Source organism: Leucopleurus acutus (genome assembly GCF_964270905.1).
Source record: "Leucopleurus acutus genome assembly, chromosome: 19".
NCBI lineage: Eukaryota > Metazoa > Chordata > Mammalia > Artiodactyla > Delphinidae > Leucopleurus > Leucopleurus acutus.
Genome location: NC_139161.1, coordinates 16,282,014 through 16,304,208, shown reverse-complemented (window position 1 = coordinate 16,304,208; position 22,195 = coordinate 16,282,014). Strand labels below are relative to the sequence as shown.

Sequence of the window (22,195 nt, the reverse complement as noted above, 5' to 3'; positions counted from 1 at the left end):
GGTGGCTCAGTGGTTGAGAGTCTGCCTGCCGATGCAGGGGACGCGGGTTCGTGCCCCGGTCCGGGAAGATCCCACATGCCGCGGAGCGGCTGGGTCCCTGAGCCGTGGCCGCTGAGCCTGCGCGTCCGGAGCCTGTGCTCCGCAGCGGGAGAGGCCACAGCAGTGAGAGGCCCGCGTACCGCAAAAAAAAAAAAAAAAATCTCAGTTTATTGTTTATGGAAGCAAGCTGAGATCTAAGTACTGCGGATCTGCATGCCCGAGGGTCCATCGTCTCTGCACAAGGACATGGGACTTCCTATGTGCCTCATCCCAACCCACCCCCCAGAGCTCCCTAGATCTTGCTGGAGGGAAACTCAAGAAGACGAAAAGCAAGTCTGCCTCTCACGACAGGTGGAACCTGTAGAGTCTCTGCCTCTGGGTCGTTCAGGCTGCCATTAAACAAATTCAGAGATTGTTAGCTACTGAGCGTCACTGCATGACATGTACAGGGCAAGGCCCCCCTCGTGGGCATGCACCAGAGACACAGTGGGGACTGAGGCGAGCAGTGTGTGTTGGACCCATGCCCGTTCTATTCAGTGGTCTTTTCCCCAATCCCCCTCCCTGCCACAGTGCCTGCTTCCAGCTTTACATCTCAAAGGACGCTATCCATTCTGCAGATGGAAAGCTATCTTGACCTTCTGCCGGGGTTGGAATTGGGGCACCCAGATCCTGGCTTTTGGCTCCAGTCCTGGCCTGACCAAGCACTGTTCCTCCCTCATGCCACTGAACTGGACCCAGGTGACCCTCCTCCTCTCACCTCTGTGGCCCTCTAGGTGCTGGTTTGGCAAAAGACCTGGGGTGTACACGGACTACATCTACCAGGGCCCCATGATCTTGGTCCTGCTGGTAAGAACTTGGGTAGGGGACAGGAGAGAGGGGCTCAGTGGGGAGGGGCAAGCCAGGCTTACAGTGGACTAAAAGGATCCCTCTACCTAGAAGTGGCGGGCAGAGGGCCAGGAATATATAAGGGCTCATGAAGGTGGAGGGAGAGCAGCAAGGGGGCAGAGACCAGACCTGGGACAGCTGAGTCCCTGCCCTGTCCCCCACCTTCCCTCCAGCATCTTGCACACACCCATGCCCAGGCCATCCCACCGTGTGTCAAATTACAGATCAATTTCATCTTCCTTTTCAACATCGTCCGCATCCTCATGACGAAACTCCGGGCATCCACCACGTCTGAGACCATCCAGTACAGGTAACCGGACCCGCCACCCCCACCCATGGGGCGCTTCAGAGATCCCAGCCTTGGACCCGGGTGTCCCCCCAGGCCTGAGAGTCCCTCCTGAAACCCCAGCTCCCCTTGTCCCAGACATTCCGGGGATCTGCTACAGCCCTCCCCCAGACCCGGTCCTTCTCACCAAGCCGGAGGCCCCAGCCCCCTCCCGGGTGGGCTGTGACTCTGGGCCTCCCCCCCTACCCGCCCCACCCCAGGAAGGCTGTGAAAGCCACCCTGGTGCTGCTACCCCTCCTGGGCATCACGTACATGCTGTTCTTCGTGAACCCCGGGGAGGACGAGGTCTCCCGGGTCGTCTTCATCTACTTCAACTCCTTCCTGGAATCCTTCCAGGTACAGCCGTCCCCCACCCCAGCCCCTCGCTCCAGCCCTGACTGCCCCCTGCACCTCTTCGGGTGGGAACTCTTCCAGGCAGGGGCCTGGAGGAGTGGGAGGCTGGGGACAGAAAAGGGTCAGCCCCGAAGCTGGATGGGGCCGCACCTGCCCCCGTGCCTTGACCCACCTTCTCCCTCCACGCCAGGGTTTCTTCGTGTCTGTGTTCTACTGCTTCCTCAACAGCGAGGTAAGGACCTGGGGCCCCAGGACTCGGGACGGCAGGAGGCCTGCTGGGACCAGAGACTGTCCGTAGCCTCCTCCTGCCCGAGGTGGCAAGCCCACTTCTTTGCTCTCATAGGCAGTAGGTGTGGGAGCCAGAAGCCGGGGCTCCAGTCTCATCCATGAGTCTGTGAAATGGGCTGTTGAAAACCAGGAAGCGGAGCCCTGGGACAAGGGGTGTATGTAGTTTGAGGGCAGGAGATGTGTATGGGTTGAGGGTAGAGATTCTTCAAGGCAAAGGCCATATGACACCTTTGGGTGGATTTGAGAAAGGTACCCCTTGCTCAGAACGCTTGAGAAAATTGTCCTAACAAATATGCGAAGCAACAATGTTGATGATGTGAATGTTGCCACCTCCGACGTGGCGCCCTGTGCACGGCTCCCCTGTATAGCTGCTTGTGGAAGCCCTGGGGGAGGGAGGGGGGTCCTGAAACCCCGGCTCAGACCTTGTGCTCTGCTCTGTGCCCACAGGTCCGCTCTGCCATCCGGAAGAGGTGGCACCGATGGCAGGACAAGCACTCGATCCGCGCCCGCGTGGCCCGCGCCATGTCCATCCCCACCTCCCCCACCCGTGTCAGCTTTCACAGCATCAAGCAGTCCACAGCAGTCTGAGCTGGAGGGCCGTGGAGTGGCCCCCAAGATCCACGGCTGGGGAGACGGTCGCCAGGCTCAGCTGGCCGCCCTGTCTGTGGAGGGGACCAGCTCTCTCCCACACCCTGTGCCCCCGGGAGTAGCTGGCTGGCACTGAGAGCCCGGAGGCCCCTCCCGCACCCCTAGCTGAGCAGGAGTTCCAGGCCTCTGAGAGCAGTCTGGGCCACGGGATGAATGGAAGATAGCCTATAGGCCTGCGCTGGGCCCAGGGCCTCTGGCTCCCCTTTGCCCCAAGAATGGAACAGAAATGGAGTGGAGATGGAGAGCAGGGAATCCAAAGCAGCGTGTGGGTCCCTCCAAGAGGTGTTTGCGTCCAGAGCACAAGATGGCAGCCCATTGGAGACCCCGGGATGTCCTCAGCGACTGTGCGGGGCCATCCACTCCTCCAGGAGCATCATGGGAAACTCTTGTGACAGCGTTCAAGCCACCGTGATGATGCCTCCAGGCCTTAGCAGTGCTTTCCAACACCACTGGGAACCAAGGCCATGTTGTCAGAAGCCCTGCAGACATTGTTAGAAATCAGGTGGCATCAGACATCAGGCCACATCACCGAAACCCTCCCAAGCCGCCGGAAATTCATGTGACCCTGTGGCACTGCCACCAGAAACGCCCTGCCTCGCTGCCTTGCACCCTTACTACCCCACAGCCCACATGGGTTCCCCCTCCTTCACCTCCTGCCCCAGGTGTCTCCCCCTTCGTGAGATGATGGGGAGGTGGGAGGGTGACAGAGTGTCCTTGAGCAAAAGCCAGTGTGTGCCCCAGCCAAAGCCAGCCTCCCTTTGAGGGGCAGAGAATACTGGGGGCCACCCAGCCTGCTGTTTTCAGTGACCTGGCCTCTGGGGCAACCCCTCTGCTGGTCAAAGGGACCCTGTGGCCCTTGGATGACCTCATTGGGAAGCATCATTAGCTAAGCAAAGATAGAAGAGGGTGGGGCACTCAGCCCCCCTCTGCCTCAAGTTCCCCAGAGCAGGACAAGCGGCTCCTGGGGCAACCAGCCAGCTGACCGCTTACACCCCTGGTAAGGACACAGCCACATCCAGAGATACTGGATAGCCGGAGCAGGGCTTTGGGGGAGTGGGGCTGGGAGATGGGGGTGGCCAGTGTAAATAATAGTGTTTCTCTTTCAACCAGCACTTGTGAAGCCTGGTATGTGCTAGGGCTGGGTAGGGAGGGTACCACAGAGAAATGGAGGCCACTTTCAGCCTTTAGGGTCACCGTGTGGTTGGGAAACCAGTGGCACTCAGACACACGCCAATGATGGGGCGCTAGGGGAGCCCCTGAGGTCCAGGAGAGGACTTAGGAGAAGGGCATGGGTCTGCGGGGACCAGGTAAGGGCAGCTTTTGTAAGGGGGCGAGTCGTAGGGAGAAGGTGGCGGACACCACGGGCCGGGCACAGCTTGAGCACAGGTGAGTCAGTGGGACCAGACCAAAGTGTGTCCCAGCCTCAGGGGAGGAGAGAAGCTGGGAACAGGAAGGAATTAGGAAGCAGGGGAGGCCAAACAGGCTTGAATGCTGTCTTAGCATGGAAACCCCAGAAGCATACCAAGAAACAAGGCTTTGAGAGCCAACTCCAGGGTAGGGGCGCACACGCCCGCCACCGTGGGCAGCTGCAGGCAGTCCTGCTGCGGAAGCTGGGAGAGCCGGGTGGGACCCAGACCTGCGTCGTCCCACCTGAGGGGCGAGGGATGTGTATCCACCAGCTCCTGGGGGACAGTAAATCCCTGCACCTCCTGCGGAGTCCGGGAGAGTGCCGGGCACAACGTGGGCCACGTCCTCCGGGCAGGAGGTGGTTGGGGCACAGACGCTCCACCCAGCACACTCAGGCCCGGGCCTTGCCTCTGAGTCTCTGACCCGGAAAGAGGGCCACGCAGGGGTGTGTGTGTATGCACGAGTGCATGCGCACACATGTGCACACGGGTGCGTGTGCTATCAGGACACCAGGACAGACAGATGACCGCGGTGCTGGGAGCCCCGCAGCTTCGACTGGGGCAGGGGAGGTCCAGTGGGGGAGGATCTGACTGCTCCCCGAGGGAGGAGCTGGGGCTGTCCCTGAAGACCATGTGGGGTACCCTGCTCTGCTAACTCCCCAAGCGCTGTCCCCTTAAGGAGGGAGATGGGGGGACCAGCTGAGCAGAGGAAGCCATGAGAATAGGACCAGGGGCACCAAGACGGAGATATGCTGACAGCTTCCAGAGCAGCTGGGGTGGGACAGCCGCACAAAGGGTCCTAGCTGACAAGGGGGACCAGAAGTGACTTGCGTCTCAAATGGCCACAAGTGAGGCACCTTTCTCAACGTGGCCTTCCACCCAGTGAAGGAGAAGTGAGAAAGCAAAGGCATTTCATGGACAGTGTTGGGATGTGGGGGGCTGGGGGCATCCCAAGGACAGAGGAGCCTGAGAGGGGCTGGGGGCGACGGTGAGGGGGCTTTATAGGCAAGGGGTCTTGAAGGGGCCAAGCTGGGGCGGTGCCCCTTTTCCTGCTTGTGCCTCCGGACTGTTTTAGCTGATGGGCGCCCTTTGCATGCCTACTGTGCTCTCAGCTCTGTGGGCGGGTGCAGGCGAGCAGCACCTCCAGGACGTACGCCACACAGGCTGCACAGCTCAGAGCTGCCGGCGCTGGAAGGTCGTGGGAGGACATCCAAGGCGAGGCTGGGGCGCATCACAGAAGCCGCAAGGGGTCCCTGGGCCGTGGGCGCTGTTTCAGATGAACCTCAGAATCCCTCTCGTCCAGAGACTGTAAGGGTGGAGGGGCTGCTGCAGCACAGCCGGAAACAACTGGGCTGCAAAGAACTGCAGCCCCTCCTGCCAGGGGCAGGTGTGCCGAGTTTAACCCTTCCATGGGCTGCAGGGCAGGAGTCAAGGCAGGCCCCCGATGGGATTTCTGAGTCATTCTGCCCTGACCTTCGACTTGTGGGTGGGTGGGAAGGGAGGTCCCTTGGGGCTGTGGCTGTGTGATGGGCCAACAGACACACATGTCACCCCACTGTGGGAAGGGGCCGAGCAGCTGCAGGGTGGAGATCACTGCGGGACAGGCCCCTCTCTCAAGCTGGGAAGAATTTTTCTCCATGCCACACTCAGAGGCTGCAGTTCCCTAAAAGTTCCCCCACCTGAGCCCTTTTCTCCTTGGGTCCCTCCCTCATGGGCACAGATCACCAGTACAGGAAAAACCACCCTGTGGGGTTTGGGTTTTCCAGTTCTGGCTCCCCCCTCCTTGAGTGTGAAGCTATAGCCCCTGCCTTGGGGTCCTCGGCTTCCCCCGCAAGGCCTCCTCAGTCCCCCTGCTGCTGATGGGACCCAGACTGGGACCCTGACAGACACCCTGGGACCGGAAGTCAGGGCAGAGGGTGCAGATCGAGGAGGGAGGGAGGTTTTGGAATCCAGATAATAATTAATTGAGGACATTTGTAGATTGCTTTGCAATCCACAAAATCCTTTATAGCATTCACGGAAGTAGGGAACAGAACCAGCCCATTTTACAGCCGAGAAAACTGAGGCCAAGCGACTCCCCTGAGATCAAAGGTCTCTGGCTCCAAATCCAGGCCTCTTTCTACCCCATCAGTTGACTGAAGTCACTGGGCTTGGGTTTGGGGAGGCCAGGACTGATAAAGCAGCTCTGGAGGGAGGGGACAGCGAGGAGGCCTCGGGGATTCAGATCGGGGACGTGTCCCAGGCAAAGATGAAACCGGCCCAAAGACGGCCCGGCCAGTGTCTGGCTGCTGAGCCCAGCTGGGTGGGAGCGATGAGGGTTCTGTATATCCAGCAACCCCTTCCCCACCTTCCCAACATCCTGCTCCCCTCCACTCCTTAAAATGATGCTTAACTGCAAGCAGTACAGCCCAGGTCACCAGAAGCCTCTGTGGGTCTCCCTGCCCAGCCCATGTGAGGGTGTCACTGGCCTCCAGCTCAGGGGTCTCTCAAGCTCATCTCATCCAGCCCCCTGACTTCAAACTGACCTGCCCACCCTTGGTTCAAACAGAGGGGGTGCTTCCTACATTTCAGCAATACTATCACTGACGCTCACCGGGAGCCCCCTTGCTAAGCCCCTTACATACTGGTCTCATCTACTCTTCATACCACCCTATGAGGAAGGAGCTGTTATCCCCATTTAACATATGGGGAAAGCAATGCCCAGAGAGGTTGGGACGTGCCCAGCAGTGGCATGGCTGGATGTGAACCCAGTCTGGCCTCACTTGGCCCCCACAGTGTTTAACCCCTGTGCAGCAGGAGTTCTTTGCAGAGTTCTCCTCCCTGACCCACTGCTCCGTCCAGTCCTCTTCCTACGGAAATTCTTCAGTTTCTCCAATTTTGTGGACGAACGGTGTTCAGAGACAAAGCTGGATGCAGGCGTTTGTGCCCGCCAAGCGTGGCCTCAGGTGGGCCCACTGCCTAACCCGCCAGCCCAGCCTCCAGGCCAGTCCCAGACTGCCTGCCTCCCGGCGTCCCCAGCCCTGTCCCTGCTCCATTTCAGAGCATCACCTCCTCTTTCCTACCTTCCACGGCCCCACTACCCCGCAGACCCTGCTGGGCAGGCTTGGGTCAAGAGAGTCCTGGACCAAGTATAGTTTTCAAAGCTCTCGGTGTGTTGAAAACACCAATGAGATCATCATTTGGAAATAACTCCAGAGACCACCTTTGGCCATCAGGCTGCCACCCACCCCCTCTGCCCCTCCAAAGGGTCCAGGACAGATGCCTGCTGCCCAGCCTCATTGCCCACTGGTCCAAGGCAGGTGGGGGCAGAAGCAGCGTGCTCCTGCCTCTCTTGCTTTCATTACTGGGGTTTCGGGGGAAGGAGAAGACGGTAATCTGATCCCTTCTCGGTGTCTGTACCATCTCTAGAACATGCAGCTAGGACAGATCTGGGCCAGGAAACAAGGGCAGTGCACGGGCCCGGTGAGCTGGGCACCATCCCACACTTCCTGAGCAACCCCACTGGGCTGAGACCCATTGCCTGGGACCTGCTGCCCTCTCTGCCCTGAGTGGATAAAGATAAGTGTTCCAGGTGCCACCTACATCCCCACACAGAAGGCAGAGACACTGCCCCTGGCCTGCCCTGGACAGTGACCCTGAGAGCCCAGGCCATAGCTAAGGGGGGAAGTGGGGAAGGAACAGAAGCTTCAGATCAGGGGGATGCCCTCAAGGAAAGGGGTGGAATCTGGGGAGGGCGTAGGGGAGAGTGGGTGATGCAGAGTCTTAGAGCAGAAACACAGCCTGGGGAGTGGGCGTCGGCCACTTGTGTGACCACGCCTACCAGGGCATCCTGCAGGGCGTGGTCAGGGCACCATGCAGCCACAGAGAGGAGCAGTTCCATGGCTGGGGGCTGGGGGCTGGTGCTGGGAGAGGGGATGGGGGGATCTGGGGAAGCAGCAATTGGACAGACACCCAAAAGCCTTCTGTGAGCTGGGTCCCAGGAAGAGCCTCAAAGGAAATGAGCCTCCAGAGAATTCGTTAAGCCCAGGCCACCAGGAGCCTAAGGGTAGATCGGGGTGGGGGAGAGGCAGGAGCAGGCTCTGGGGGGCCCATGTTTTTGAACCCCAAATGGGGGCATATGCTGGTCTGATTGGGTCCAGAAGAATTACAATGAGGCCTGTCCTGAGCACAGTGCCCTGGAGGGGTCCGGAGCCGCTCCTTGCTTTGTTCCTTTGAAAATCGTGGTAAAACACACACAATATAAAACTTACCATTTCATCCGATTCAACATATTAAATACACTCACGGTGCTGTGCAACCATCACCTCGATCCAGTTCCAGAACCTTTTCATCACCCTAATGAAACCCCGGACGCATTGAGCAGTCACTCCCCCTCCGCCCCTCCCCCAGCCTCCAGCCACCACCAACCTGCCTTCTGTCTCTACAATTTGCCTATTCAGGAAATTTCATAAAAGTAGAGTCATGTGATATTTGTCCTTTTGTGTCTGGCTTCTTTCCGCTGCTTCATGTTTTCAAGGTTCCTCCACATTGTACTGTGCATCAGAACTTCACTCCTTTGTAGGGCAGAATGATACTCCATTGTACGGGTAGACTACACGTTCTTTATCCGTTCATCAGCTGAAGGACATTTGGGTTCTTTTCATCTATTCCAAGTTATTGTGAAGAGTGCTGCTACAAACATTCAAGTACAAGTTTTTGTTTGAACACCTGTTTTCCATTCTTTGGGGTATATGCCCAGGAGTGGAATTGCTGGGTCATATGGTAACTTTCTGTTTAACTTATCAAGGAACGGCCAAGTGTTTTCCACAGTGACTGTACCATTTACAATATTCCCGCCAGCAACATACGAGAATCCCAATTTCTCCATATCCGTGCCAAAACCTGTTATTATCTGTTTTATTTTATTTTATTTTATAATAATACCCCAGTAGCTGTCTTAGTCTTTGGTTTTTTAAAAGACCCAGAGACTTCTCTGGTGGCACAGTGGAAGAATCCGCCTGCCAATGCAGGAGACATGGGTTCGAGCCCTGGTCCGGGAAGATCCCACATGCCGCGGAGCAACTAAGCCCGTGCGCCACAACTATTGAAGCCCGCCTGCCGCAACTACTGAAGCCCGCGCTCCTAGAGCCCGTGCTCCGCAACCAGAGAAGCCACTGCAATGAGAAGCCGGCTCACCGCAACGAAGAGTAGCCCCTGCTCGCCACAACTAGCGAAAGCCCACACACAGCAACGAAGACAAAAAAAAGAACAGGGCCTAGAGTCTCCTGGACGTGGTGGAGCTGTCCTTGGAGGTAGGGCCTGAAGGACAAGAACGAGCAGCGGGTGAGGCCTTGGGCCAGAGATCAGAGCTGCAGTCAAGCCGTCAGGGAGACGGGCAGGCCCCAGGCAGTTCCCTGGACAGGGCAAGACCTAAGGGTCATGTCCAGTGTGAGAGCTGGATCTGGGAACCGGGGCTGGGGCCCATGGGGTGGGCTTCTGTGAGCCTCGGTTTACACATCCGTGAAGTGGGGGTATTCAGGTAAGTTTAAGCTGCTGTAACAAAGAGACTCATAATAAGCCAGTGGCTTAAGGAAGATAATGTATCTAACAGTCCGCGGTGAGCATCCCATGCTCCATGCAGACATCCAGCGACCTGGCTCCTTTCGCTCCCTTTCTCCCCATCCCTTAGGACAACGCCCTCCTCTCCATAGCCAGTGGCCTGTCCGTGACTGATTTGTGAGAAAAGGAAAGGGATGGACAAGGAGCCCCACAGTCTCTGTCTGGGTCCCCGAGGGACTCACATCATTTTCTGCTCAATTCCATTGGTGAGAAATGGCCACGTGGCCATTCCTAAATCCAGGGGAGTCTGGGAATAAAACTCCAGTCATGTGCCTGCCCAAAGGGGCGTGATTTAAAAGACAGCTCGCCCAGAGATAAACCCATGCACATATGGACGCCTTATCTTTGATAAAGGTGGCAGGAATGTACAGTGGAGAAAGGACAGCCTCTTCAATAAGTGGTGCTGGGAAAACTGGACAGGTACATGTATAAGTATGAGATTAGATCACTCCCTAACACCATACACAAAAATAAGCTCAAAATGGATTAAAGACCTAAATATAAGGCCAGAAACTATCAAACTCTTAGAGGAAAACATAGGCAGAACACTCTATGACATAAATCACAGCAAGATTCTTTCTGACCCACCTCCTAGAGTAATGGAAATAAAAACAAAAATAAACAAATGGGACCTAATGAAACTTCAAAGCTTTTGCACAGCAAAGGAAACCACAAACAAGACCAAAAGACAACCCTCAGAATGGGAGAAAATATTTGCAAATGAAGCAACCGACAAAGGATTAATCTCCAAAATTTACAAGCAGCTCATGCAGCTCAATAACAAAAAAACAAACAACCCAATCCAAAAATGGGCAGAAGACCTAAATAGACATTTCTCCAAAGAAGATATACAGACTGCCAACAAACACATGAAAGAATGCTCAACATCACTAATCATTAGAGAAATGCAAATCAAAACTACAATGAGATATCATCTCACACCAGTCAGAATGGCCATCATCAAAAAATCTAGAAACAATAAATGCTGGAGAGGGTGTGGAGAAAAGGGAACCCTCTTGCACTGCTGGTGGGAATGTGAATTGGTTCAGCCACTATGGAGAACAGTATGGAGGTTCCTTAAAAAACTACAAATAGAACTACCATATGACCCAGCAATCCCACTACTGGGCATATACCCTGAGAAAACCAAAATTCAAAAAGAGTCATGTACCAAAATGTTCATTGCAGCTCTATTTACAATAGCCCGGAGATGGAAACAACCTAAGTGCCCATCATCGGATGAATGGATAAAGAAGATGTGGCACATATATACAATGGAATATTACTCAGCCATAAAAAGAAACGAAATTGAGCTATTTGTAATGAGGTGGATAGACCTAGAGTCTGTCATACACAGTGAAGTAAGTCAGAAAGAGAAAGACAAATACCGTATGCTAACACATATATATGGAATTTAAGAAAAAAAAATGTCATGAAGAACCTAGGGGTAAGGCAGGAATAAAGACGCAGACCTCCTAGAGAACGGACTTGGGGTTATGGGGAGGGGGAAGGGTGAACAGTGACGGGGCGAGGGAGAGTCATGGACATGTACACACTAACAAACGTAGTAAGATAGATAGCTAGTGGGAAGCAGCCGCATGGCACAGGGATATTGGCTCGGTGCTTTGTGACAGCCTGGAAGGGTGGGATGGGGAGGGTGGGAGGGAGGGAGACGCAAGAGGGAAGAGATATGGGAACATATGTATATGTATAACTGATTCACTTTGTTATAAAGCAGAAACTAACACACCATTGTAAAGCAATTATACCCCAATAAAGATGTTAAAAAATAAATAAATAAATAAATAAAATAAAAGACAGCTCGCAGCCTCGTGCTGGATGGGTGTAGTAATACCTCCTTGCAGGGTGCTGTGAGTACAGGTAAAGAACCTGGCACTTAGTAAGAATTCAATAAAAGTGCACAATATCACTGAGGTCAGGGCTCCCAGGGGCCTTGGAAACTCTCTGGTCTAATGTCCTCATTTCTCAGGCACAGAGAGGAGAGGCCTCTGCCCGGGTTGCCCAGTGCGTAAAGGGCAAGGTGGTTCCAGAATCCTGTCTGGGGTCCTCAACCCCATCCTCTCGCCTCTTGTTTCAAATTCGCTGGTCCAGCTCCACTGGGAGCCAGGCAGAGTAGGGGGACCCAGATGACCTCTGCTCCCAGAGGCAGGGCTGGGGGACAGGATTCCGAGAGGCTGCACGGCTTTGTGACTCCATAGGTGTGGCCCTGGTTTCCTGGATGGAAGACAAAGCTTCCGCTCTGTGACTGAGGGCCACACCCAGCCCCCAGAGGGGGCAGCGGGCTGTGGGCAGCTGCCACACGGGACGCGGCAGTAGGTACCTGAGGAGCATGGCGTGCCCGGGCTTCCTCCTCTTTCTATTCCTCTTCCTCTTTGCCAGCACCGTGGCCCGGGGGGAGCGTGCTGTGGTCCACGTGGTGTCAGACAACTGGAGCAAGGACTACTGCGTCCTGTTCCGCTCCGACTATGTCACCCTGCCCCGGGACCTACACCACGCCCCACTCCTGCCCCTGTACGATGGTACCCATGCACCCTGGTGCCCAGGCGAGGACTCCCCCCACCAGGCCCACCCCGGCTCCCCCAGCCAGCGGCCCCTCCGCCAGACCACCGCCATGGTCATGAGGGGTAACTGCAGCTTCTACGCCAAAGGCTGGCTGGCTCAGGCCCGAGGAGCCCACGGGCTGCTCATCGTGAGCCAGGTCAGCAGCCGACAGCGCTCAGACAGCACCCCGGCCACCCAGGACCGCCACAAGCCCCTGCCAGACCTCACCATCCCCGTGGCCGTGCTCCGCTACACCGACATGCTCGACGTCCTGAGCTACACCCATGGCGGCGCCGGGGTCCGCGTGGCCTTGTACGCACCCCCAGAGCCCGTCCTTGACTACGACATGGTGGTCATCTTCATCCTGGCTGTAGGCACCGTGGCCATGGGCGGCTACTGGGCCGGAGTGACCGAGGCTCACCGGCTGCGGCGGCGCCTGGCCCAAGGGGGAGGGGGGCCTGGCGGTCAGAACCAGCAGGAAGCAGTGGCAGCCCAGCAGGGGCACAAGCAAGAAGACGCAGCAGTGGACTTCACGCCGGCCATGACGGGCGCAGTGGTCGCCGTGTCCTCCTCCAACATGCTGCTGCTCTACTTCTTCTACGACTGTTTTGTCTATGTCCAGATCGCCATCTTCGGCCTGGGCGCCAGCACCGGCCTCTACAGCTGCCTGGTGTCCGTGGTGCCGCGATACCGGTGGCTCCTGCCCGGCCGCCGGGCCTGTCTGCAGCTGCCCCTGCTGGCCGGCCTGTGCGTGGTGGTGACGGTCCTCTGGGTCGCCTACCGCAACGAGGACCGCTGGGCGTGGCTCCTGCAGGACATGCTGGGTGTGGCCTACTGCCTTTTCATCCTGCGGCGTGTGCGCCTGTCCACCCTCAAGAGCTGTGCCTCCCTCCTGCTGGCCCTGCTGGCCTTTGATGTCTTCTTCGTCTTCGTCACGCCCCTGCTCACCAGGACCGGCAACAGCATCATGTTGGAGGTAGCCTTGGGCCCCGCAGACTCCTTGAGCCACGAGAGGCTGCCCATGGCGCTCAAGGTGCCCCGGCTGAGCTTCTCGGCCTTGACCCTGTGTGACCAGCCCTTCTCCATCCTTGGCTTCGGTGACATCGTGGTCCCCGGCCTCTTGGTGGCCTACTGTCACCGCTTTGACGTGCATATCCGCTCGCGGCAGGTCTACTTCATAGCCTGCACCGTGGCCTACGCTGTGGGCCTGCTGGTCACTTTTGTGGCCATGGCACTCATGCAGATGGGCCAGCCCGCCCTGCTCTACCTGGTGTCCAGCACCCTGCTCACCAGCCTGGCCGTGGCTGCCTGCCGCCAAGAACTCACCCTCTTTTGGACTGGCCAGTGCAGAGCCCAGACCCCCGCCCGGCTGGTGCCAGGGCTCTGCGGTGCCCCTTCAGTTGGCTCTGAGCAGAAGCAGGAGCACGCAGCAGATGTCCACAGAGCCAGCGAGCTTGCGGGGGCCACTGAGCACCTGGCAGGGAACTTAGACGGCGGCCTTGGGAAGGACACGGCTGAGATTGTCACCATATCTGAGGATGAAGCCACCAGTCCTGAAGGCCACAGTGACAGCTCTGAGGGCTGGAGTGATGCCATCCTGGAGGCTGATGAGCTGCCCTGTACCCACCCTGCGGCCTCAGAGGAGCTGACGCCACTGATGCCACTCATGCCGCCGCCCTCGGAGCTGGGCCACACCCACGCCCAGGCCCAGGCCCACGATGCTGGCCTGCCCCGGACAGGGCTCCACAAGAAGAAGGGCCTGGAGGTAAAGAAGAGCGTGTCAACCCAGGCTCCTTTGTGAACCGGGGACCCCAGGACTCGTGCCTCTAGACTATTGCAGAGCAAAGCCATGTGTGGCACAAAGAAATCGGGGCATTAAAGATATTCCATATCTACCCAACAGAGCCTCTTTGTTTGTTGGGACTCTAAGAAAGTGGCAACCGCGGAATAAGTCCATGCAGAGACTGGGGGGCCCTTAGGACAGGCCCCATCTCCCCCTGCAGCCCAGCCCCGGCCTCACTGCCCAGCTTTTTCTCATGCTCAGGTCCAATTGAACAATTACTCTTCCTTGATCACACCACGTCCTCTCCCTCTCTCTTTGCACATGCTTTTCCCTCTGGCTGAGACACCCTTCCCATCCCAGACAGATATATCACAGCCCAGCTCCCTCACTCATTGGAGAATTTCTAAGCAGCCTTCAAGTGTCAGCTCACTACCACCCTTCCTGCTAAGCGTCCCTGCTCTAGGCGTCCTGGACAGCAACACCACGCCCAGCACGTGCCTGCTGTCAGCCACCCGCTGCATCCACAGACACCAAGTGTGTGCCTACTGTGTACACCACCCTGTGGTGGGCACAGAGGGAGACTGCTGTCCAGCTGGGGGAAGGGTGGGGCATGGAGAACAGACAAGAAACAACTTGAGACTCATCTCAAAACGGGGATGGAGAGGTTGGAGCCGGAGTGGAAGAATTTAGGAGACCACGGCTCTAGTTCCCGTGCTTCCTTCTCTGACCCTGGACGATGGACCAATCTCTTAACCCCTTTGAGGTTCAGGAGTCTCATCTTCAAAATGGGACCTATACCATGTCCACCTGGAGGCAGGGTCATGGACAAAATGACCTCTTGAGGACTCCACAGTTTCTTTAGTTTTGTGGTGTGTTTATATGTTGCTTAAGCAGAGCAAACAAACTCTGGGGTGAGGGAAGGCTTCCGGAGGAGGCTATGGGGGAGGGGCAGTGTGGTTAGAGTTCTGGAACCCGCAGCCTACCGGAAATTCCAGCTCCACCACTGACCTGTCCTGTGTCATTGAGCAAGTGATTTAACCTCTTAGTGCCTCGGTTTTCTCACCTGTAGAATGGGATAATAATAGGACCTACTGTGGGGGTTTGGGGGAGGTATGACTGCATTGGCTTATATACGAGGGCTGACGCAATGCATGTAGGGAGATCGATATGAACGTTAGCTCTGTGTATATTACTCCCCTTTGTGAAAGGAGCTGAAAGAATCAAATCCAACCCCTACAAGCCTTTGGGTTCTGGCCCCAACTTCCTCCCCTCCTCCCCTCCAGCATTCCTGCTCTTACCACCACCAGCGAGCACACACCAGTCCCCGTCATACACACCTTCCCTCTGCACACCCCAGGACCTTCCCACGTGCTGGGTCCTCTACCTGCAACTTTCCACTCCTCCTACCCCCAGAATCGGGTCTGGCCAGTTTCTTGTCCGTCCAGCCCTAGCTCAAACGCCCCCTCCTCATGGAAGCCTACCTTGATGACCCTTCCTAAAGCAGCCCCTGGCCTCAATCACATCACCCTATACCCGGTTCATTAGTCTTCTCGTCTTCCCCCAGTCATGTCAGCTTGGTGAGGGCAGGGAACCCTCTGTCTTGTTCATCTGTGTAGAACAGGGCCTGGTATGTAGCAGGTGCTTGAGTTATATTTGTTGGAGGCATGAATGAATGAATGAATCATTGAATGAATGAATGGAATAAATGAACCAATGAATTCTGGGCAAAGCCTGGCCACTGCCTGGAGTTCTGACCCAGACAATGAAGTGAACCTGGGCGAGAGAGGCAGCCCTCCTGGGAATCCTCACCCACCACAGCCTTCCAGACCATGCCCTGCTGCAGCCACAAGAGTGTGAGCCAAGGGTAGGTCTGGTCTCAACCCACCTCACTTCATTCTTAAAGCTGGTTGTAATGAACGAATGCATGAATGAGTTGCTCCAGCCTGAACACCACGAGCGAACACCCCAGGCTGCCTCCCTGGGGTACTGCAGGGCCTTGGTCAGTGTGGAGATGAGACTCTGAGGGTTCTGACTGGGCCCTGGGGGTGGGGAGGAAGGGGGCCAGGGAAAGGGCATCTCAAAGGAAGTCCCACTCACTGGGGACGAAGCGCAGCCCCCTAGGCAAACAGCATCTGAAGGCCGGGTCTGAACAAGGGCAGAGAGAGGAACCCGGGCCAGGACACTGACCGGAGAGGTTGGCAGCCCCTTCTGCTGGAGCCAGCGGCCATCTGGGCTGGACAGAGGGGCCTCCACAGGCTCTGGCTCACCTCCAGCCAGGGCGGCCTCCCCACTGCTGACCTGCGTCACTGGGCCTGCCAAGCGTGGGCTATATCCCTCTGCCAGGCCCAAGGGGGAGGGTGAACAGAGCTGAGGCCTCTCGGTCCCCCTCACCGCCTGGGGGGCAAAGGAGCCCTGCTCTCCCAGGAACTTGCAGTCGGTGTGGCTCTGAGGACGCTGGACTGGAGCCCCCTGGGCAGGGCGATGCCTGCCTCCACGGAGAGGATGCTCATGGGAAGCCCTCTGCATCCCACCCCCCGCCATGTCCAAACAGATTCACGGAAGAATGAATCCAACTCTTGTCCTCACTCTTCTACCCAACAGGGGCTAACATTCAGAGACTGTTCTGTCTATAAAGTGGGGGCAATGATACTGCCTCCCTCGGGGGTTCTGGCACGTGTTAAAGCATCCGGGTAAGGAGCCGAGCCTGGGCGCCCGACATCTTGTAGCGCTGCTGTCGCTGCTCTTCTCTGATGACCCAGCATCCCCTGCTCCTGCCCTGACTCCAGAGCCAGGATCCTCTCTTAGCTGCGGGCTGTGTTTCCCTTTGCCAGTCTGCTTCCCAGGGATTGGGCCGAATCCAGGTGGCTGTCACCTGTCAGAGGTGCCCAGAGTTGGCAACCCGCATCTGAGTGCCAGAGGGACACAGAGTACTGCACATGTGCATGTACACACACACACACACACACACACACACACACACACGGGTACGTGCAAGTAGGCATGCACACACATCCGTACTGCACCCTCGGGTAGCTAATGACAGAGCAGTACAGTGGGACCAGGGCCTGACCCTCTTCCCCTGGGCTAGCAGAGACGGTGGCAGGCAAGCCTGCGCCCCGGTCTGATGGCTCCCCCGCCCTCACCTGTTCCGTCCTCTGCTGCTTTTGCACTTTGAACCCCATCTCAACATCTGCAGAGCCCATCCTGTGACAGGTGAAACCTAAGATGGGGAGGTGGGGAATTCCCTGGCAGTCCAGTGGACTCTCTGGTCAGGGGCCTAAGATCCCACAAGCTGCGCAGCACAGCCAAACCCCCCTCCCCCACCCCCAAAAAAACAACACTAAGATGGGACCAGGGCAGGAATGAACTCCTGAGCCATGCCCAGGGCTCCAGGTGGCCCAGTCCCAGCTCTGGGGCTGCGCCGTGTTCAGGCTGCCCGGCATTTTTCTCTGTGGCCTCATTTAATCCCAGCAAGAACCCCATGAGCTGAATAGTCACAGCCTAGTTGTTTTCTAGTTGGTGAGAAGTTTGGTACCAGAGCTTTTGGCTTCCCTTGATAGGGAGAACCAGCAAGGACCCAAGAGATGCTCTATCCCACAGATGAGGAAAGGAAAGCCCAGAGAGTGTCAGGAGCCGCCCAACATCACACAGCAATGGGACAGCATAAACAGAACACAACTCCGGTCTTCTGCCTCCCAGCCCAGCGGCTGGGATCAGTTCCCATCCTCAACACCGTTCCTCTCTGCACACCCCGATCTGCAAAATATGCCTCCTCCAGGAAAACCCAGGGTCTACCCATTCCTTTGCCTGTGCCCCTCAGGACGTTCAGCCCTCTATCCTCTCTGAGAAGTAACTGTGTGTGGAAGGTTTGTGATTCACCCTCAAGCATCTCTTCAGCTAGCACAGGAGGACACAGCTGCGCTCTGAGTCACTGAGACTTGGATTCGAAGTCCAGCATTGCTACTCACTTGCCGTGTGTTGCTGGACAACTGAAGCCACCCCTCTGTGTCTTGATATCCTCATCTGTAAACTGGGCTGCAAAGGTTTACACTGTGGGTTTGTCGAAAGGATTAAATGAGGTGAGGTATGTGTTCACACAGCTAACACGTGTTAAGCACTAATGATAGGCTAGATACACATGTTATTACCTGATGCCCAGGTTTCAGAGCAAAATTTCCAGGACAGCACTTGTCACACCTCCAAATGCCGTCTTTCCCAAATCAGCTTACGATTCTTCCTGGCTGAGCTCCCAGAGGGGGTGTCATCCTCTTCCCTTCCAAGGGTTAGGATGTCCGGCCATGCCCAGTGAGGTGCGGTGTGAGGGTGGGTGCCTGGCGGCGAACAAGGGCACCACCACATAACCAGAAGAGGAATCCCTCCTCAGTTAGACTGAAACGCGGAAGGTTTTGTGCCTTTTTTCCTGCAACGCTGAACTTTGTGCGCTCCTGTCCTGCCATCTCCTGGTCAGTAATGTAAGAGCAGGCGGGCTCACACTCCAAAGGCCAGGGGCATTCCATCAGGGAACTTTGGAATAATTATAGTCAGGGGTGATATTCAAAAACTGTATAATAAACTACCCATCAGCAAAGTTCTGGAGTCCCTACGGGGCCCAAGGTTAACTCTTTAGAAGCTGGCTGTGAGGAAGGGGAGGTGTCCTGGAGAAGGGTCTGAGAGTATTGATATTTTATGAAATGAAGTAGCCCCAAGGCAGCATCACAAGCCCCGATGCTTGAAGGGTCCATGCCCTGGTGCTCACCCCACCCCCACAGAATCAGGTCACCTTAAATAAGTGACCTCATTGTGAATAACGAGTTCTGTGTTCCAAGACCCCCAGGACGTGGACCGTTGCTAGGTGAGGGGGACTCCCCATTTTGTCCCCTGGTCCCCCCAGTACTTGTTCTTGTAGGCCCACAGATGCCCCTTCCCACACACAGCACAGCGATTATTCATTGTGTTTGTGAGCACGTCCCTGCCCATCACTGGTTTACTTTCCAGATGCTCAGTTTTATCTTTGGGAATACCTACTCTTCAGCCTCTAGGACTCTTGGCTAGAGTTCTTCCAGCCACATAAGTCTGAGTCCAGGTCTCACATCTCACCTCTGAGCCTGCCTAGAATTATGGAACACAGTCTCAGAGAGACCCCAGGAAGGGGAAGCTGGAAAGGAAAACTGAGGCTCCACTGGGAGAACCCTGGGCTGCTGACATTGGGAGGAGTAGTTCTGAGAAATGCCTTTAAGTGGCTTCCCCAGCCTCTTAAGGACTTGAATGGTGCAAAAGACTTGGGGGAGGATGGTGTATGAGGTCTGAGTGAGGGTGTTGGCAGAGCCTCCAGGGACCTTTCAGAACTCTCCGTAACTGAGGACAGAGAGTGAGAGCTGCCTGCCCGAGGTCACACAGCAAGCCACTGACAAGGCGAAGGTAACTAAGAACCTGGAAACTAACCCAAGAACCCTTCACAAACAGGAAGCTCTTTCTGGAATGCAACTGCTTGCCTTTCAGGGATTGTTTCACAAGGTCCCAATTTCCCGCCACATTCTCGGTTTTCTTAAAGCAGGAGGCTCTTGGATCCAGAGAGCAGAGAACTTCTCTGGGCAAAATCCTCAGCCCCTCATAAATCATCCTGGGCAAAGCCTGGCCACTGCCTGGAGCTCTGACCCAGACAGTGAAGTGAACCTGGGCAAGAGAGGCAGCCCTCCTGCAAATCCTCACCCATCGCAGCCCAGATTGTCTTCCCGGCCATCCCCTGCTACAGTCACAACCGTGCGAGCCATGGGTGGGTCTGGTCTCAACCCACATCACTTAATTCTTAAAGCTGGTTGCGATAAATTGAATAGTGTTCCCTCCAAAAGACAGTCACGTCCTAATCCCTGGAACCTGTGAATGTTACCTTATATGGAAGAAGAAAAAGACGACTTGGCAGGTGTGATTAAGTTAAGGACCTTGAGGTAGGGAATCTGTCTTGTATTATCCAAGTAGGTCCTAACTGTAATCACAAGGGTTCTTATAAGAGGAGGATTACACACACAGAGGAGGAGAAGGCAATGTGAAGATGGAAGCAGAGCTGAGAGTGATGTGGCCACCAGCCAAGGATTGCCGGCAGCCCCCAGGAGCTGGAAGGAGCAAAGACCAGATTCTCCCTGGGAGCCTCCAGTAGGCCCCCTGGCCTGCCGACCTCTTGCTTTCAGGTCAGTAGTCCTGATTTCAGACTTTTGGCCTCCAGAACTGTGCGAGAATGAATGTCTGTTGTTTTACTCCACCAAGATTGTGCTAATTTGTTACAGCTGCCACAGGAAACTAGCACACCGGTCAGCAGGTAACCCTGACACAAGCTGCCTGAGTGCCCAGCCCTGTGCTTGAGAATTAAATGTCTCACAGAGCAGACGAGACAAAGACACAGCCCCACAGCAACACACCTAGTCCTTCCCGCCGGGGAGAGCCGGGCACCCGTAGTCAGTGAAGGAGAGACCGGAGTTGGGGGTCTCCGTTGCAATAGCCAGTGAGTGTTTCCCAGTTCCAGCTGCTTTATCAGCCTCCAGGGGTTTCTTTTTATCGTGATTTTATTGTGCTTTGGAGAAAAAGTGGAGAGCACAAGAAAGTAGAAAAAAGGCACAATTCCTGTTAAACTTCGGTATGTTTCCAGGCAGTCATTTTTTTCCCCATTCACAGGTTTTTATTTGTGTGTTTCACTTACATAGTTATTATCAAAATGGATATATACATTGGTATTCTGCTATGAATATTCTATGTACCTTTTGAACCTTTATTTGGAACGGGCTATGTAGTATTCCATAGCAGATATAACTTCATAGACTTCACATTCTCTTTATTGGATGTTTGATCTGTTTCCTACAGCACCGTGAGGAATATCTTTGGCAGTAAGTTACTTTCCATGTTTTAGGAGATTTCTGTAAGATAGATCTAGTAATTTTACTTCTGGGAAACTAGGGGTATGAAAATCTTTAAAGATGGTAATGCATTTTGCTAAATTACTTTCCAAATTGTGTGTGTGTCAACTTACCCTCTGCGTGTGCTGTAAAACACGGAAGTAACCATTTTACCACACTTCCACCAGGATCTTTTCCAATTTGCTATGATGAAAAACAATATCACTTTCAATTTGCATGTCTCTACTTAACAGTGAGGTTGGACTTTTATTTCCACACTCTGGTTTATTAACAGAATACTCTCCACTCTCGGGCTTAGCACGGTGTCCAACCGGTCGCAATTTCCTGTTGATTCTATGCTAGGAAAACCTCTGGGATCTATTTTCTCCTTCCCATTTTTACAGGCTTATTTCAAGATGTCACCTCTCACCTGGGGATGAGAGGTCATTAGGATCCTTGAGGGAAAAAAAAAGAGCACAACTATTCTTGGTCGTGTCCTTCTGGCTGAAAGACCTTGGATGCCTCCCTCCTGCCTGTCAAACCAAGCCCAGCTCCTCGGCTTGGTGTTTAAGGCAGTCCGTGATCAGCCTTCCCTACAGCCAAGCTTGCCTGGCTGTATCCCCCAGCCACCCTGTGTGTGTAGCCCTTCTCACAGGCTCGCCCAGCTCCGTGCCTCTGATCCACCTTCCACTCACTTGGAATGTGCTCTTGCACCTTCCCCTAATACCTATGCACGCGTATATCCAGAGATTCACGCCACACTCTCCAGCACCCCTGTGCAGGGCCCTGTCCAAGGTCCTGGACACAAACATTACCCGGGATGTCGTTTCTGCCTCAGAGGGTTTCACCGTCAGGAGTGGGTGGATGAGGGCATAGATTCATACATTCTGATTCATTCAGGCCCTTTGGCTTCAAGGAACAGGAACCCATTCAAAGTATATCAAGCAAAAAGAGGAGCTTATTGGAAGGACACGGGATTTCTCAGAGCACCAGGGCAAACAGCCCAGTTGGGGCTCATGGGAATTGGGAATTAGAGAGCTGTCAGAAAGCAAAGGCGTCCTCTGCCTCTCCAGGCTGTACAGGCTCTGTGCGTCCGCTTCCCCTCTTCCCCTCCCGAGCCAGCTGCCTCTGCACACTCGTGTTTGCTCTTGGCTCCTCGTGGCACTGGTCCCAACTCTGCATCGTGGTCTCTACCCAGGGACCACCACCCGTGGGCAATGGTCTCCATCCAGACACCATTCTGATTCTCAAGAGAAGGACTCGGCTGGGCTTAGATTTACTCTATGTGGTCGGGGTCTTTTCATCGGTTGTTGGTGAGCCCATGGGCCCTTGATTCAACACCTGCTCCTGGTCCAATCAGCTGCGGCTGGAAAAGGACAGCGAGAAGAGCAGGGTCAGATAGTACAAAGGGTTGTCAGAATCT

The 22,195-nt window shown here is 55.4% G+C and overlaps 2 protein-coding genes across 4 annotated transcripts in view; both read left to right on the top strand.

Annotated features, from left to right (window-relative positions):
• The window catches only part of CRHR1 (corticotropin releasing hormone receptor 1), a gene marked incomplete at both ends in the record, with an annotated part of 48,176 nt that extends 45,697 nt beyond the window's left edge, over nt 1-2,479 (top strand). For 2 of the 3 annotated variants that reach the window (XM_082860339.1, XM_082860337.1), the window contains 5 exons: nt 813-885; nt 1,149-1,234; nt 1,471-1,606; nt 1,794-1,835; nt 2,339-2,479. In XM_082860339.1, coding sequence (XP_082716465.1) covers nt 813-885; nt 1,149-1,234; nt 1,471-1,606; nt 1,794-1,835; nt 2,339-2,479 — 478 coding nt within the window. The remainder of the gene's footprint in view (nt 1-812; nt 886-1,148; nt 1,235-1,470; nt 1,607-1,793; nt 1,836-2,338) is intronic. The other variant, XM_082860338.1, reaches the window with a different exon arrangement.
• Nucleotides 2,480-11,893: 9,414 nt separating this feature from the next.
• Nucleotides 11,894-13,906, top strand: SPPL2C (signal peptide peptidase like 2C; the record flags this gene model as incomplete). Its single annotated transcript, XM_082860896.1, has 1 exon — nt 11,894-13,906. One exon carries the CDS (start codon nt 11,894-11,896, stop codon nt 13,904-13,906), a length of 2,013 nt encoding a protein of 670 aa, XP_082717022.1.
• Nucleotides 13,907-22,195: the final 8,289 nt, after the last annotated feature.